The 18,604-nt window shown below is 47.8% G+C and overlaps 1 protein-coding gene across 1 annotated transcript in view; it reads left to right on the top strand.

Annotated features, from left to right (window-relative positions):
- pgd (phosphogluconate dehydrogenase) overlaps positions 1–13,385 on the top strand; it is a 34,990-nt gene extending 21,605 nt beyond the window's left edge. The window contains 6 exon segments of the mRNA XM_072477873.1: positions 3,129–3,259; positions 4,578–4,711; positions 5,803–5,902; positions 9,996–10,100; positions 10,102–10,119; positions 13,051–13,385. Of these exon segments, the coding sequence (XP_072333974.1) occupies positions 3,129–3,259; positions 4,578–4,711; positions 5,803–5,902; positions 9,996–10,100; positions 10,102–10,119; positions 13,051–13,170 (608 nt within the window). The 3' untranslated portion in view covers positions 13,171–13,385.
- The last annotated feature ends 5,219 nt before the right edge of the window (positions 13,386–18,604 follow it).

Below are 18,604 nucleotides of genomic sequence, written 5' to 3'. Positions count from 1 at the left end.
AGGATGAGGTAGTTTGACTATTGCGCTGTGGCTCTGCCTCCGCCTCCGCCTTCTATGGGAGAGTCACCCAGTTTAGGTTAAAGCTTGTGTAACCTGGAAAGCCAATCTGGCAACCATGAACCCAGACACTGACCTGCCGTTGGTCAGCAACATCCCACATTTGATCGCTGGACTGTGCGGAGTTTGGGATGAAGAGCAGCAGTCGGCTCTGTCCCACTAGATTGTCGAAGGGAAGAAAAGCGGCCAGTGCTCCCCTCCAGATCCCTCTCTTCGAGTGCTCCCCTCCAGATCCCTCTCTTCGAGTGCTCCCCTCCAGATCCCTCTCTTCGAGTGCTCCCCTCCAGATCCCTCTCTTCGAGTGCTCCCCTCCAGATCCCTCTCTTCGAGTGCTCCCCTCCAGATCCCTCTCTTCGAGTGCTCCCCTCCAGATCCCTCTCTTCGAGTGCTCCCCTCCAGATCCCTCTCTTAGAGTGCTCCCCTCCAGATCCCTCTCTTCGAGTGCTCCCCTCCAGATCCCTCTCTTCGAGTGCTCCCCTCCAGATCCCTCTCTTCGAGTGCTCCCCTCCAGATCCCTCTCTTCGAGTGCTCCCCTCCAGATCCCTCTCTTCGAGTGCTCCCCTCCAGATCCCTCTCTTCGAGTGCTCCCCTCCAGATCCCTCTCTTCGAGTGCTCCCCTCCAGATCCCTCTCTTCGAGTGCTCCCCTCCAGATCCCTCTCTCCGAGTGCTCCCCTCCAGATCCCTCTCTCCGAGTGCTCCCCTCCAGATCCCTCTCTCCGAGTGCTCCCCTCCAGATCCCTCTCTCAGAGCGCTCGCTCTCGCTCTCTGTCCGTCCGAGTGTTCCCCTCCAGAGTCCTCTGGAAAGTGTGTGGGGACATTTGGGTGTGATTAATGGTTTTGATAATTAAAAAGCCTTTCATTTATGTCGTACCTTTCACCATCTCGGCATCCCAAAGTGTTCTACAGCCATGATAACCACTTGAAGTGTAGTCACTGTGCAAACATAGGAATCACGGCATCCAATTTGTGCACAGCAAGCTCATACGGTTAAGGGATAAAAGCAAAATGCTGCAGATGTGAAACAAAAAGCAGGTGCAGGAGACTTCAGACTTTTCAGCATCTGTGGAGGGAAAAAGAGTTTGTGCAACTGTGTACGACTAAAGGTCTGGGATAGGTGGGAGCTAGGAGAGATTTGACCAGATGCCTTGAAACACAGGAACACGGAAGTGGTAATGGTAGTATTAAAGACTAAAGGAGGTGCTGATAGTGGCATAAAAGTTAAGATAACGGAATATGTTAATAGCAGAGCAACAGTCGGCATTCTGTGAAAGCAAAACTTAAAAAGGATTAACAGACGGCCCAGGTTGGGGGACATTGGAATTAAAAAAGGTCAAGGTGGAGGAGCGACTTCATAGTCTGTAGTTGCTGAGCTCAATATTCAGTCCAGAAGGCTGTAAAGTGCCTTCTATATTAAGAGATCTTTTACTTCCACTTGGTTTAATGTTGCGTTTGAAACACAGCACGTTTAGCAGTGCAGCACTCCCTTGATACAGCAATGTAGCATCATCCCTCTATGGACAGCCCAAATTCTAAAGGATATGGAATCTACATCCTTCTAACCCAGAGCAATAGACCTGGAGGAGGAAGCTAAGCTGGTACATGGTTCAGCACACTGGGCTAAATCACTGGCTTTTAAAGCAGGCCAGCAGCACGGTTCAATTCCCGTACCAGCCTCCCCGAACAGGCGCCGGAATGTGGCGACTAGGGGCTTTTCACAGTAACTTCATTGAAGCCTACTTGCGACAATAAGCGATTTTCATTTCATTCAAAAGAGTATAAATGGGACAGTGGAGGGAAGGAAATGCACACATCACTAAAACTAGCAACACTGCTTTGAAAGACTTTCTCAAAATGCCAACCTATCGCCATGTTCACTTGCAAAGAGAGAATTGAAAATGGGGGAAATCCTGTTAAACTTGCCCAGAACTTCCCGTTGGCGACTAGGGGCTTTTCACAGTAACTTCATTGAAGCCTACTTGTGACAATAAGCGATTTTCATTTTCATTTCATTTCAGAACCTTGATTGGAGACACTTGGGATAATTCTGGTCTCCAGATTTCCTCCTTTTTTTTTTTTTAAAGAGTTAGAACCGCAGGTGAAAGATGTAAATAGATTTACAAGGATGACATCAAAACTGAAAGTTTGGCCTATTGGGACATATTGAACAGGCGGAAGCTCTTTTCTAGACTAGATCGAGAGGTGAACCGAGAGGCTCTTAATAATGAAGAGCATGATGTGGAGCTGTAGGGACACAAACTGGGAATCATCCTCCTCCAGGTACCAGCCCAAATAGGGTGTTGGAGTCCAAGGACTTGGATTCGTCCATGATTATTCAGCACTGCAATGGTTTGCTGTTGCCTGGCTCAGCAGGAAGCTCCTCCTGTTCTCACCGGCCCAAGGAGCAGTTTAAGGTTCTCCACAAGCCTGGTAGTAGTGGCAGCCCTGAAGATGTGGGGACAGTGGCGGCAGCATATAGGGTTGTAGGGGACGTTAGGGTTTGCTCCCGGGGACTGAATTGGCTTTCCAAAGGTGGCAGCGGGTGGGGATCGAGAGATTGTGCAGCATGGTAGCATTGTGGATAGCACAATTGCTTCACAGCTCCAGGGTCCCAGGTTCGATTCCAGCTTGGGTCACTGTCTGTGCGGAGTCTGCACGTTCTCCCCGTGTGTGCGTGGGTTTCCTCCGGGTGCTCCGGTTTCCTCCCACAGTCCAAAGATGTGCAGGTTAGGTGGATTGGCCATGATAAATTGCCCTTAGTGTCCAAAATTGCCCTTCGTGTTGGGTGGGGTTACTGGGTTATGGGGGATAGGGTGGAGGTGTTGACCTTGGATAGGGTCCTTTTTCCAAGAGCCGGTGCAGACTCGATGGGCCGAATGGCCTCCTTCTACACTGTAAATTCTATGATTAAGAGAGCTCGACAAATGCACGAGAGAGCAGGGAAAGGAGGTTGAATGAAGAGAGATGGGCGGAGACTCTGAGCTTAAATGTCAGGCGGGGCTCGGTTGGCCTCTTCCTGTGCTGTGGACTCTGGTTTGTAATCAGAATGATCTGGGTTCTTTTTTTTTTTTAGGTGAGGCTGTCTTTGCCAGATGCCTGTCCTCTCTGAAAGATGAAAGGTTGTTAGCTGGCACAAAGCTAGCGGGACCCAAAGAAACGCAATTCTCTGGGGATAAAACTAAATTCCTGGAAGATATTCGCAAGGTGAGATTCTCGCAGGACTGTCTGGACGCAGTTTGTGGTGGACATTGTATTTTAGTGTTGTCATATGAGAGTACCTTTAAGCAATGGGGGTTTATCGGTGATGTCACAATGTGGGCGGAGCTGGGCTGTCTGTCATCTTTTACTTTCACTTTGGGCTTGCAGCTACAGAGTGTTTAGTTTCGTTTTAGATTTGGAGAAGTTGCAGTCACAGCAAGATGTGTATGAATCTCTCTCCAAGCTTATGAATGTTCATTTGTGATTTCAAAGTGGCAACTGCTCTCAGTAGAGAAGTTAAACCTGATGTCTTTCTGTAAAAAGGGTTCTTTTTGTCTTCTGGATGTTGCAAGGAAAGATTAAGAGTTACTTTTAGAGTACTGTATTCTTTGGGGGATTTATTGGTGTTGATAGTTGTTGAGATGTTTATAAAGTGTTAACTGGTTTCATAAATAAACATTGTTTTAATTTTAAAGTACTGTGGATCTCTGTTGCATCACACCTGTAGAGTGGGCCGTGTGCTCCCCATAACCACAATCTATTAAAAGTTGTGGGTCAGGTGAACTCCATGATACACTTTGGGGCTCTCTAAACGCTGGCCCATAACAGTAAACCCTGGTTTGTAATGTTGGCGCTGAAAGCAGGTGTGAAATGTGGTGTGGCTGCAGCACATTCCTTCCCATGCAGCCTCTGTGAGGAGCCTTGATGTGACTTTGGGGGCAGTGATGGGCGACCCAGACTCCTCCTCCGTTGATTTGGTCAGTGACCGACCCTACGGAGGTTTCAAGCCGCATTCTGTTCTGACCCACTGGTGCAATCGATTCCAGTTGTGTAGCAACCTCACTCTGAAATGAGTTACGGTGCTGTATTTTCAGCAGGATGTCTGGCTGGTGTTTCGAGATGTATCCGTCTTGACACGGCTGTGCATGCTCCCACTGTGGAATGGGATAGGCTGCAATATCTCTCTCTTCTCCCAACACACATGCATGTGACGTAAATTGTTAACTGCCCAAAATACATGTACCGGTTGCTCATGTATAATCCAGCATCCTTACGTCATTGTGCAAGCAAGAAAAGTTACTACTTTATAGAAGTTATGGCCCACGTGTATATTTAGGTGGATTGGCCATGCTAAATTGCCCTTGGTGTCCAGAGTGGTTGGGTTGGGTGGGGTTGCTGGGTTACAGGAATGGGGTGGCGGTTCGAGCTTAATGGGGTGCTCTTTCCAAGGGCTGATGCGGACTGGATGGGCTGAATGGCCTTCCTTCTGCAATGTAAATTCTGTCTATTTAAAGTGGTGAGTATCTTTTTGTCCTGCTTGCAGGCTCTCTACGCCTCAAAGATCATCTCCTATGCCCAGGGATTCATGCTGTTGAGACAAGCCGCGAAGGAGTTTAACTGGTCCCTGAATTATGGTGGGATTGCGCTGATGTGGAGAGGTGGCTGCATCATCAGGAGGTGAGCGATGCGCTGGATAGGCGACGCCAACTTGCATTTATGTGGCACCTCTGACACAGTGAAAGGTCCCAAGGTGCTTTGCAGGGATGTTGGGTTCCACAGCGAGCAGTGAGGGACACCAGGAGAGCGTCAGCTGTCACGGGTGGGGGAGCATCAGGAAGCAACAGGAAATCCAAGCAATGAAGTTGTACCTAACTCGCGGCTTTGTTCTGGTACAGTTCTGGTCACCTCATTATAGGAAGGATGTGGAAGCATTGGAAAGGGTGCAAAGGAGATTTACCAGGATGCTGCCTGGTTTGCAGGATAGGTCTTATGAGGAAAGGCTGAGGGAGCTAGGGCTTTTCTCATTGGAGTGGAGGAGGATGAGAGGCGACTTAATAGAGGTTTATAAGATAATGAGGGGGATAGATAGAGTGGACGTTCAGAGACTATTTCCTTGGGTGGATGTAGCTGTTACAAGGGGGTATAACTATAAGATTCAGGGTGGGAGATATAGGAGGGATGTCCGAGGTAGGTTCTTTACTCAGAGAGTGGTTAGGGTGCTGCCTGCTGTGATAGTGGAGTCGGACACTTTAGGAACTTTCAAGCGGTTATTGGATAGGCACATGGAGCACACCAGAATGACAGGGAGCGGGATAGCTTGATCTTGGTTTCGGACAATGCTCGGCACAACATCGAGGGCCGAAGGGCCTGTTCTGTGCTGTACTGTTCTATGTTCTGTCTATTATTGTGTGTACAAGGATTTACAAATCTAATAAGAAAAGATTTAGATTTTTCTTGAGATACAGGGTTTGTCGGCCTACATAAACCTCTGAAGGACAGGGGTCTTCAAGTGGATCTCTGGTTGTTCGATCTACAGTTCGTAAAAGAAAACTGGCTCAAAAAACTCTAAATCCTTTTTTCCTGACATTTTCGGGTAGCGTTCCTGCAGCTGTTGTGCGGTTTGTCTTTGGGAAGCTGGTACTGTTTTGAAGTTAGGGTCTCGGGTTCCTGGGTAACAGGATAATATTTGCAGGCCAGTTTTAGGCGAGTTTTTAAAATAAAAAACACTCGCAGGAAAATATCTGTAAAAGTTGTTTTTCTTTCTTCAGTGTCTTCCTGGGAAAAATTAAAGATGCTTTTGATACGAATCCGGAACTGCACAACCTGCTTCTGGATCAATTCTTCACGAAGGCTGTTCAAGATTGTCAGGTATTTGCACGCACTGAACTGAAATAGTTGTAAATATTATAGAATCATTTATCAAAATCGTTGTGGCAATAAGAACGTGAGAAGTAGTAGCAGGAGGCGGCCACTCTGCCCCACGAGCCTGCTCCACCATTCAATACGATCATGGCTAATCTGATTGTGACCTCAACCCACATTTTTGTCTGCCCCCCATAACCTTTGACTCCCTTGCCTAAACAGAAATGTATTGACCGCAGCCTTGAATATATTCAATGACCCAGCCTTCCCTGCTCTCTGAGGGACAGAATTCTATGGACGAACAGCCTGAGAGAAGAAATTCCTCCCCATCTCCATCTTAAATGGGGCACAGAGTCACTGCCCTTGGCGGCTCACTCGCCTTTGGTACAGGCCTCCACGACAGATGATCCCGATCCAGTTCATATCGGGAGGGATCCTCTCCCTCCCCCAATAGTTTTGCCAGCATCGCGGCAAAATACTCAGTCGGCCTCGGTCCTTCAACTCCTTCGGGCAGCCCCACAATCCTCATTCTGTCGCCTGGATCTATTTTCCAGGTCTTCCATTTTTCCTTGCCGATCCTTGTTAGTGTCCATCACCTTCCGCATCTCCTTCCCCATCGCGGGTAAGTTTTTTCTTTTTTTCAATAATTTTTATTAAAGGTTTTCATAAAATATCAATAACAAAATGAGAAAGAAAAAAGAACCCAACTGGGTTAAGTACAAAACACAATCTTAAAAAAGCAAACCCCCCCCACTATAAACCAGCATCTCCGTTACTGTGGGCAACGTCAAGTGATCTATTGGTGTCTAATTTTGAGACGCATCCGTCATGCTTCAGTGTGACGGGCTGTTACACTAATTCTCTTGCACGAGGGAAGTCCTTCATGTGAAATGATTTTCCCTTCGCACAAAGTGAAAACGGGATGCCATGCCTCGAACAGGCTTCCGAATATTCCAGTGAGTCTGTCTTCTCCAGGCCCGTTTGGTTCTGGATTTGGGCTCCGGTCACACTTTGGAGACTGAGCCACTTGTGTTCACAGCAGTCACAGGTTGTCAAAAAAATGTCATGCAGACAAAATTCTTGAAACACTCAGCAGGCCCGACAGCATCTGTTGGGAGTGAAAGAGTTTTTAAAAAAAAAAAAAAAAATGTTTTTATTCTCCATTTTCACATTTTCCTTCAAGGTTTACACCCCACCCACAAACAGTCGACGGTAACAAATACAAAATCAATCCCCTTAACAATACCAACGATCCCATCCTCCCACCACCCCAAACAACGGCCCACCTGTCAATATATGCATCCAATAAACCAAACCCTCCCACGGTGGCAACAAAAAACAAAGAAGAAAAAGAAAAAGGAGTCCGGGACCGCCCATGGTCACCATTGACCTATAGAGTCCACTCTTTCCCCCCCCCCCCCCCCCCCCCCCCCCCCACACACACACACACACACTCAACGCCATCCAAACCCCGCATATCCACCTACACCCCAAAGAGCCCTCATTTCGAGTGAAAGTCCCATCCCTTCCCTTGTCCAAATATATACAACATTGGCTCCTTTAGCCCCTACACCCGCGCGCAGTGAAACAAAAAAGAAGAAAATACAGTCATGAGGCTACATCAGTGCATGACCATTTCTCAATTCTGCCACAGTCCTTCTGCCTTCGCAAACTCTTCCGCCGTTCCAAAATAAAAGTCCCTGAGCTTAAGTCACCCTCAGCTTCGCTGGATATACAATGCCGCACCGCACCTTGCTAATGTACAGTGCCCTCTTCACCCGGTTGAAGGCAGCCCGCCTCCTTTCCAGCTCCACCGTAAAGTCCTGGTATACACGTATACCAGCTCCAGCCCACTGCACCACCCGCTTCTGCTTGGCCCAGCTCAGGACCATCTCCTTCACACTACCTACGGAAGCACAGAGTCACTGCTCTTGGCGGCTCACTCGCCTTTGGTACAGGCCTCCACGACCGATGAGCCCGATCCAGTTCATATCGGGAGGGATCCTCCCCCTCCCCCAATAGTTTTGCCAGCATCGCGGCAAAATACTCAGTCGATCTCGGTCCTTCAACTCCTTCGGGCAGCCCCACAATCCTCAAGTTCTGTCGCCTGGATCTGTTTTCCAGGTCTTCCATTTTTCCTCGCAGATCCTTGTTAATGTCCATCACCTTCTGCATCTCCTTCCCCATCGAGGGTAAGTTTTTAAAAAAATAATTTATATTAAAGGTTTTCATAAAATATCAATAACAAAATGAGAAAGAAAAAAGAACCCAACAGGGTTAAGTACAAAACACAACCTAAAAAAGCAACCCCCCCCGTACATAAATAATAAATTAACATAACACCCCCAACTTAACACAACAGGTGTATACAGACCCTCCATGGTAAATACCATAAACAAAAATAAAGCCCCCCCCCCCCCCCACCCCGAGCTGCTGCTGCCATTGACCAATGTCTATCGTTCTGCCAGAAAGTCTAAGAACGGTTGCCACCGCCTGAAGAACCCTTGTACCGACCCTCTCAAGGCGAATTTCACCCTCTCCAATTTAATGAACCCTGCCATATCGCTGATCCAGGATTCCACGCTTGGGGGCCTCGTATCTTTCCACTGAAGGAGAATCCTTCGCCGGGCTACCAGGGACGCAAAGGCCAGAATTCCGGCCTCTTTCGCCTCCTGCACTCCCGGCTCCTCTGCCACCCCAAATATTGCAAGCCCCCAGCCCGGTTTGACCCTGGATCCTACCACCCTCGACACCGTCCTCGCTACGCCCTTCCAAAATTCCTCCAGCGCTGGGCATGCCCAGAACATATGGGTGTGATTTGCTGCCCATCGAGGTAAGTTGATCACCGTGCTGCAATAACGTCTCCTCCACTTCCTTCAGTGCCTCCCCTTGCTCTTGCACCTCCGCCACTGCGCTCGCCTCCGCCGTCATCACCGGGGAAATCGCCTCCTCCACCAGCGCACTCAAAACCTCCCTCATCTCCTTCCTCACCGTCTCCATGCATTTTGTAAACTGCCTTTCGAATTCCGCAGCCATCACCTTAGTTATTTCTTCAGCCGTAAGCAATGCGACCTCCATTTTCTTTGGTGACCCCGCGGTGACCTTTCCACTCCCCGACGGACCTTTTATTTTACGGCCGTTCTTTTGCTCACCCTCGACATTTTTCTTTATTGTGCCTCCTCTGTGCCTTCTCCCTGCTTTTGCCGCCTCCGTGGACCCTGGGACTGGGCTTAAAGCCCCGAAAATGCCGTTCCCGAACGGGAGCCTCCATTGTGCAGCTGCCTCCCGCCCGCCGTCACCGGAAGCCCAGCGGGAGTGAAAGAGTTAATGTCTCGTCTCTGCTGGCTGTCGACCGTTGACTCTCCAACTCTCGCCACAGTTTCTGACACAGCTGCGGAATATTTCCAGCATCTCAAAGTATTTTAAGACCATAAGACATAGGAGCAGAATTAGGCCACTCGGCCCATCGAGTCTGCTCCGCCATTCAATCATGGCTGATATTTTCTCATCCCCATTCTCCTACATTCTCCCCATAACCCCTGATCCCCTTATTAATCAAGAACGTATCTATCTCTGCCTTAAAGACACTCAGTGATTTGGCCTCCACAGCCTTCTGCGGCAAAGAGTTCCACAGATTCACTGCCCTCTGGCTGAAGAAATTCCTCCCCATCTCTGTTTTAAAGGATCGTCCCTTTAGTCTGAGGCTGTGTCCTCTGGTTCTAGTTTTTCCAACAAGTGGAAACATCCTCTCCACGTCCACTCTATCCAGGCCTCGCAGTATCCTGTAAGATTCCCCCGTCATCCTTCTAAACTCCAACAGATCCAGAGTCCTCAACCATTCCTCATATGACAAGCTCTTCATTCCAGGGGATCATTCTGGACCCTTTCCAAGGCCAGCACATCCTTCCTTCGATACAACGCCCAAAGGTTTTGTAAAATTCCTCCCGCCCCCAACTCTCTCACTCTCTCTCTCTCGTTCTTTCATTCCCTCTCTTCTTGAACAAAATTTTCAGAGAATAACGACAATCCTCCCCCAGTGCCTATCCAAATCACGCTGCAAGGATTTTTGCCAGATTAACACTGAATATTCTGTCTGCAGGAGTCCTGGCGCTGTGTAGTTAGCACTGGTGTGCAGATGGGCATTCCAATGCCCTGCTTCAGTACAGCTCTGTCCTTCTATGACGGTTACAGGCATAAGATGCTGCCCAGCAAATCTTATACAGGTAAAGAAGCAACAAGATGTATGGTGTTTATCAACTCTCCCCTTCAGCTTAATTTTTTTTCATGCCCTCTAACTGAGAACAAACCGCTTGCTGAGATTTCTCCATAACTGCTCTTCACCAAGATTTCTGTCCCCATTCAAAACCGAAAATGCTGAATAAACTCCGCAGGTTTGGCAACATCGGTGGAGAGAGATACACGGTTAATGTTTGAGTCCAACACTACTCTCCTTTGGAATAGAATAGTACGAAGTCTTACAACACCAGGTTAAAGTCCAACAGGTTTGTTTCGATGTCACTAGCTTTCGGAGCGCTGCTCCTTCCTCGGGTGAATTGGGGCAGCACGGTAGCATTGTGGATAGCACAATTGCTTCACAGCTCCAGGGTCCCAGGTTTGATTCCGGCTTGGGTCACTGTCCGTGCGGAGTCTGCACGTCCTCCCAGTGTGTGCGTGGGTTTTCTCCGGGCGCTCCGGTTTCCTCCCACAGTCCAAAGATGTGCAGGTTAGGTGGATTGGCCATGATAAATTGCCCTTGGTGTCCAAAATTGCCCTTAGTGTTGGGTGGGGTTACTGGGTTATGGGATAGGGTGGAGGTGTGGGCCTCGGATAGGGTGCTCTTTCCAAGAGCCGGTGCAGACTATTTTATATATAGATAGACAAATTCAAAGATGCCAGATAATGCTCGGAATGCGTGGTACATTGGCAAGACCATGCAGACGCTGCGACAACGAATGAACGGACATCGCGCAACAATCACCAGGCCAGGGAATGTTCCCTTGCAGTCGGGGAACACAATGCAGTCAAGGGCATTCAGCCTCTGATCTCCGGGTAAGCGTTCTCCAAGGCGGCCTTCAGGACGCGCGACAACGCAGAATCGCCGAGCAGAAGCTTATAGCCAAGTTCCGCACACATGAGTGCGGCCTCAACCGGGACCCGTGATTCATGTCGCATTACATTCATCCCCCACCATCTGGCCTGCGAAATCCCTACCAACTGTCCTGGCTTGAGACAATTCACACCTCTTTAACCTGGGGTTACCCCATCTCTGGATCTGTAAAGATTTAATCACCTGCTAATGCTCGCATTCCAAGCATTGTCTGGCATCTTTGAATCTGTCTATATACATGTTTCTGGAACATACCTCTTCATTCACCTGAGGAAGGAGCAGCGCTCCGAAAGCTAGTGACATCGAAACAAACCCTTTGGACTTTAACCTGGTGTTGTAAGACTTCGTACTGTGCTCACTCCCAGTCCAACGCCGGCATCTCCACATCTTGGAATAGAAGACAGGCCAAAGTGGTTCTGCAGTAGAGTCCTATTGGATTTGACATTAACTCTGTTTCTCTCTCCACAGACGCTGCCAGACCTGCTGAGCTTATCCAGCATTTTCTGTTTTTATTTCCGATCTCCAGCAGCCGCAGTATTTTGCGTCAATTTTAAGATTTTATTCTCCTTTTGAAGCTCGCTCGGCTGTCCGAGGAGAGAGGGTTGATATTTGAAACAGAACTTTAACCCAATAGGGGTCCGGTTAAGATCTTTTCCGGTGGCGCAGTGGTTAGCACTGCTGACTTACGGCGCCGAGGACCCGGGATCGGTCCCGCCCCCGGCCCACTGTCCATGTGGAGTTTGCACATTCTCCCCGTATCTACGTGGGTCTCACCCCCACAACCCAAAGATGTGCAGGGGTGGTGGATTGCCCCTTGATTGGAAAATCTTTTTAAAATGATGTTCTTTCCAACTTCCAAGCGGATGGTTAAATTTGCTCCGTCAATTATTTTGACTTCTGCCGTCAGTAGTTTAGAGCTACCAGCTGTAAACGGGGGTTATTATCCATTAAACTATGGCTTCATCTTTCAAATTGTGCATCGCATTCCAAAAAGAGTGAGTGACTAATAGGTGAATCTTCAAACGTAGCTACGTTTCTGTGTAAGGAATATATTACGAGGGTCAGATTTGTTTTTGGAATTAATTCACGGGATCTGGGCCTTGCTGGCGAGGCCAGCATTTATTGCCCATCCCTAATCAGTTCGGGGGGGGGGTTACATTGGGACAAAAAGTACCTTTGATTAAAATATGGGTCAAAATGGAGGAGAAGGGTCATGGTCTAAAATTATTGAGCTCAACATTCACTAATTAAATTGCCTAGTCTTCTGATATTTTTTGGCATCTGATATTTCAGCACATTATAAATGTCGATGCTACAAGATAGTTGCAGATTTCTCTGAAAGAAAGGACTTGGTTTTTCCCAATCTGTGCTTCATTACAGCTGACAGCAAGGTCATTTCTGGTCTTGTCGTCACCGGCACTGCCACTAATAATCTTTATTAGTGTCGCAAGTAGGTTTACATTAAAGCCCCTAGTCGCCACATTCCGGTGCCTGTTTGGGTAGACAGAGGGAGAATTCAGAATGTCCAAATGAAATGAAATGAATCGCTTATTGTCACAAGTAGGCTTCAATGAAGTTACTGTGAAAAGCCCCTAGTCGCCACATTCCGGCGCCTGTTTGGGGAGGCTGTTACGGGAATTGAACCGTGCTGCTAGCCTGCCTTGGTCTGCTTTCAAAGCCAGCGATTTTTAGCCCTGTGCTAAACAGCCCCTAATCCTATAAACAGCACATCTTTCGGGACTTATGGGAGGAAGCCGGAGCACCCGGAGGAAACCCACGCTGTCACGGGGGAGAGCCTGCAGACTCCTTCATGTATGAGGAGTGCTCCCCCCTCTCTCGATGTGGCATTACCAAAATTCAGCCTTCCCCAGTAGCCAAGGAGGCGGTGTTCAACCAGTCTTAAACCGGTATCTTAGCAACGAAAACTCATTCACTGAACCACGTGGGGGTTGGTTTAGAGTTCCATTTAAACTGCTTAGGGGAGGTTAAGGATCAAACTTGTTTGGCTCCATGGGGCCCGCTAATATAAATGTTCTTTTGCCCACAGGCGCAGAGGGATTACTTTGGTGCCCATACGTATGAACTGCTGTGTAACCCGGGCACTTTCATTCACACAAACTGGACCGGTCACGGTGGAAATGTCTCCTCTTCCTCGTACAATGCGTGATCTATAAATAGTTTGACAGTGAAACACTTTAGTAAAATAACTAACATTCCACGAGAGTAGATATTTTAAACAAACAGAAACTTGTGTAATTTTGAATATTAGCAACTTAAGGCAAGTTTAGAACCAGGGAAATGAATTTGCTGTGGATTTTGAATAATATTTTCAAGTCTTGGGGACTAATTGAATGAATAATAAAACGTCTGTCTCACCCGCGATCATGATGTCTGATGGCTTTTATTTAAACCTAATTATTGCTGTTCTGCAGTCGCGATACCAAGATAATGTTTTGTTCGTTCACAGAACAAGGGTGTCGCTGGTTAGGCCAGCATTTATTGCCCATCCCTAATTGCCCTTGAGGAGGTGGTGGTGAGCTTCCTCCTTGAACCGCTGCAGTCCCCGTGATGTCGATACACCCACAGTGCTATTAGGGAGGGCGTTTCAGGATTTTGACCCCGCCACAATGAAGGAACTCTGATATATTACCGAGTCTTCAGGGCAATTCGAGACGGACGTTAATTACTAGTGATGCCCATCCCAAGAATAAATATATTTTTGAAACGTCAAACTAGTGTGTGGCTTGTAAGAGAACTTGCTGGTGGTATATCCCCCTCCTCATGTGTCTGCTGCTCTTATCCTTCTAGATAGCCGAGGGTGTGACGAAGGTGTTTTAGTGCATTGCTTGCTGCAGAGCATCTTGTAGATGTTGTCTGCTGTGTACCACGGTGTAGTTTTGTTCCTTCATATTTTAAATTGCTTTTTCTGTAACCTTAACTGACCTGATGGATAAAACTATCCAAGCCTCATATGGAATCATAGAATCTACCCTGCAGAAGAAGGCCATTCGGCCCATCAAATCTGCACCAGTCCTTGGAAAGAGCACCCTACTTAAGCCCACTGCGCCACCCTATCCCTGTAACCTAGTAACCCCTCCTAACCTTTTTGGACACGTAAGGGCAATTTATCACGGCCAATCCACCTAACCCGCACATCTTTGGACTGTGGTAGGAAACCGGAGCACCCGGAGGAAACCCACGCACACACGGGGAGAACGTGCAGACTCCGCACAGACAGTGACCCAAGCCGGAAATCGGACCTGGGACCCTGGAGCTGTGATGCAACTGTGCTACCCACTCTGCTACCATGCTGCCCCATATTTTTTGATTCATTCATGAGATGAGAACATTGGCACGGTTAATATTTATTACCCATCCCTAATTGCCCTCTAGATGGTGGTGAGCCGCCTTGAATCGCTGCTGTCTGTGGCGAAGGTGCACCTACAGTGAAGGTGGAGCTCTGGGATAAAAATGTGCATTAATGGAGGAACGATTGGGGTCATGACTGCCCCAGGTTACAGAGTGCGGTGAAACTTGCGCTTCAGTAGTTAAATATTTCTGTATTAAGTGAGTGGTTTCAGTGAGCAGAACTGCAGGATATTTAACCCGACATGGGGGTCAGCTACCTTCAAGTGAGTGATGACGGGCGCTATTGCCATTTCAAAAATCTTTGTAAATTAAAGGACAAGATCACTTTTTGAGGTCAGGGGTGATTTTTAGCTCCTTGAAGGTGCTGTTCTACATCTTCATCTCTAGATGCACGGTGGCGAAGTGGTTAGCACTGCTGCCTACAGCACTGAGGACCCGGGTTCGATCCCGGCCCTGGGTCACTGTCAGTGTGGAGTTTGCACATTCTCCTGTGTCTGCGTGGGTCTCACCCCCACAACCCAATGATGTGCGGGCTAAGGGGATGATTGGCCAAGATAAATTGCCCCTTAATTGGGGGGGAAAAAAATAGTTGGGTACTCTTAAATTCTTTTTTAAAATCTCTAGATCTATTAATGATCCATCAGTAACTCCAATGAAATGGATCGTTTTGATGACTTAAAAAGGAGGGACTTGTCCACATATTAAATGTATCATCACCTCCTCTCCGCCCCCTGCAAAATAAAACATCTCTTTCTAAGGTCACTAATACAATAGCAATTGTTTCGTTAAGAATGGGACCCTGAAAGGCTGAGACTGCCTTTGGGAGAAAAATTAGGAAAAAAGATCATGCATCCCTGAATAGTGTGTAGAAGAACTTCAGGGGGAATGTTGTTTTGGGTAGCACAGTTGCTTCGCAGCTCTAGCGTCCCAGGTTCAATTCCCTGATTGAGTCACTGTCTGTCCGGTTTCCTCCCACAGTCCCGGTTAGGTGGATTGGCTATGCTAAATTGCCCTTAGTGTCCAAAAAAAGGTTAGGTGGGCTTACAGGGATAGGGTGGAGGTGTGGGGATAGGGTGGAGGTGTGGGCTTAGGTAGGGTGCTCTTTCCAAGGGTTGGTGCAGACTCGATGGGCCGAATGGCCTCCTTCGCACTGTAAATTCTATGTTCACTGTGAATGAGGTGGCCCAATTGTACTCTGGGTACTATTTCGCAAAAGGAACTTCAAGTCTAATGTCTCCACAACTCTCTCCGCTTTCAAACAGATTTCCAGAGACTCCTGGCATGTCATCAGATGTGAAATCTGAAGACTGCACAGTTGCTGGGGTAACGCCCTTGATCTCTCATTGAAAAATCCTCTCCGAACTGTGCTGGCAGTCTCTGTAATCCTGAATGTGGCTCAGCACTGCGACCTGGTGGCTGAACGTGGAAGAGCCGACGCAATTGGCTTCTGCCAGCCATTTTGAGCAGTTCTATTTCCTCGAGTGTCCAATAAAAAACCTACAATTACTCCCCCAAGATACCTTAATTATTCCAATTGTGATTATTGGTAGTTTTACAGACATCAGGAGCTTACATGCATTGTGTAAAAGGAAGATTTAACTGAGGTTTAAGTGAGTCCAATGATCTTTGGGGGCTGAAATGTTTTTCCCCTTGAACTTCAATAGGGAGGGGGAGGGGGGAGGGGGAGTGGAGAGGGGGGAGGGGGAGGGAGGGAGGGGGAGTGGAGAGAGGGAGGGAGGGGGAGGGGCGGCCGCATGGTGGCGCAGTGGTTAGCACTGCTGCCTCATGGTGCCGAGGTCCCGGGTTCGATCCCGGCTCTGGGTCACTGACCGTGTGGAGTTTGCACATTCTCCCCATGTCTGCGTGGGTTTCACCCCCACAACCCAAAGATGTGCAGGGTAGGTGGATTGGCCACGCTAAATTGCCCCTTAATTGGAAAAAATGAATTGGGGACTCTTAGTTAATTATTTTTTTAAATGGGGAGGGATGTGGGAGGATGGGGAATTCTCGTCAGTCTGTGAAAATTCCCAGCCTGTCTCCCCATAACTTGCTGTGGAAGTAAATGCCCAGAGCACACTTCATACTGGCTCTTGATGCCAGAGCTCCAGACAGAGCCTGCACATTAATTACTCTCCAGTATTACACCCATGTTGGCTGGAATGGTTTAATTAAGCCGGTTATCGGATCTATCAATTAGCTTTTTGGGAAAAGAAACACAGTTTTGCATCTGTACGTATCTTTCAGTGTATTTTTAGTTTATAGACCTGCTTTTGGAGCAATTGAGAGTTTGACAGATTCGAGAGATCTCCGACAGTCTCCAGGAGATTAATCCCATCTTGAGTCTTGCCCCTTGGGGTTGGTAAATCTATGCTACATGTAACCAGTGCGATGTGCTTTTGATTTGATTTTTCTCTGTTCAAATAAAGCATTGAGATTCCATTGCAGTTTTATGAACTATCATTGGCAAACTCTGGATAGTGGATCATAGTAAAATATTCTGAACCTTTGGGAGTTTTGTGAGCATCTATTACAGAATCTGAGCGGGTTGACTTTTCGGGCATGAGAATTCTGAGTTTGGGGCAGGACCAGGGCCCAGCCTGTTGGTACACTTGGGCAGGACTCGATTATGCCAAGTCTGTTATCTGTCAAAATGTTTGCCCTGTCTTTGGGTGGTTGCAGAACACACCTGACCACAAGGGGCCAGGGGTAAGCATATACTGTAATACAGTACAACAGAACACCCTCAGCAACAGGCGATGGTAAAATTTAAGGCCATTGGCAATAGAACTGGAGATGACATGAGGAAAGGCTGCAGCTTTAGATATTGAGTGGTCAGGATTTGAGATGCACTAATGGTGCTGGATAATGATTCCAACAACAAGCTTCAAAAGGGATCTGGATAAATACTGGAGGTAAAAGTTGGGAGGTTATGGGGGGGGGGGGGGGGGGGGGAGGAAAGTGGGAGTAACTGGGTTGCCCTTTGAATGAGCTACTGCAGATTTAATGGGCTGAATGGCCTGATGTGTCTCTGTCCCCAGTAGCTGATGTTACTGAGGTTGAATATCCACAGTTTTCCTGCTGAAATTTATTGCATGTGACAACTTACCAATAGCAAAATAAGGGTGTAAATTTGTAGGAGCTATTTTGTTGAACTAATACACTAATGGTCCCCACTCTGCCCTCAGTGACACCCAAATATCCCCCTCTAATCATGAGGTAGGCGCCCACTCACTTTTATATAAATTACTTAACCCCAGAGGCACTCTGGGTCTGATGGGGTGAAGATCCAAAATGGCAAGTGGATCATCGTTCTGAAAACCTGAGGAAATGTAACCGTCAATACATTTATTCAATGCCTAACAGGAGAGGATCTGGCAAACGGCTCTCTGATAGCGAATGTCTCTTTAGGACAGGAATATGTCAATCCTGGTCATTCGCCAATGGCACGAGAAGGTAAGTTCGGAGCAAATATAGCAGAGTATTTTCTCTACCTCGTTTTGGGAAAATTCCTTATCTCTGGTGCTTCGCTGTGGAGTGAAGATTGAACCCTGTGCTAACACCCCACGCCCATCCATTATCTCTCCTGCTCTCGCTGCTCTTCATTGGCGTGTCCCGTTGCCTCCGAGGTCTCGCTCTTCACCATCTCTGTGACTTCCTCCATCTTTGACCTTTTGTACATTTCTCTCCCTTCATTTCATTGGTGCAGTCTCTTGAGCTGTCAGACCTTCTTCAAGCTTTCTCATTCTCTCTCTCCTACAACTTCAAGGAATTCTTTAGAATTTAACTCTTTGACCATGTTACCTGTTGCTTGTCTGAAAAAGAAGCCAAATTTCCTGGGGATGGGAAGTGCACAACTCAACTGGATTGTCTGGAGGTTGGCAGGAATTTAGGGTGGAACTCCATTTCAACAGCTCCCACCCCATTTGCAATCCAATAGTCAATCCAGATTACATGTAATTCATGTAAGATTTCTTATTCATATGTACCGTAATGGGTTGAGTTCTCAGTGGGCTGGACGGCTGGTTCGTGATGCAGACCGAGGCCAGCAGCGGGGGTTCAAACCCCGCACCGGCTGAGGTTATTCGTGAAGGCTCCGCCTTCTCAACCTTGCCCCTCGTCTGAGGTGTGGTGACCCTCGGGTTAAATCACCACCCGTCAGCTCTTACCCCCCCCCCCCCCCCTCAAAAGGGGAAAGCGGCCTATGATCCTCTGGGACTGTGGCGACGTTTAGA

The sequence above is a fragment of the Scyliorhinus torazame genome, chromosome 16, assembly GCF_047496885.1.
Source record: "Scyliorhinus torazame isolate Kashiwa2021f chromosome 16, sScyTor2.1, whole genome shotgun sequence".
In the NCBI taxonomy this organism is placed as follows: Eukaryota; Metazoa; Chordata; class Chondrichthyes; order Carcharhiniformes; family Scyliorhinidae; genus Scyliorhinus; species Scyliorhinus torazame.
Note: the sequence above shows the minus strand (reverse complement) of the source record. Positions and strands in the feature narration are given on the sequence as shown.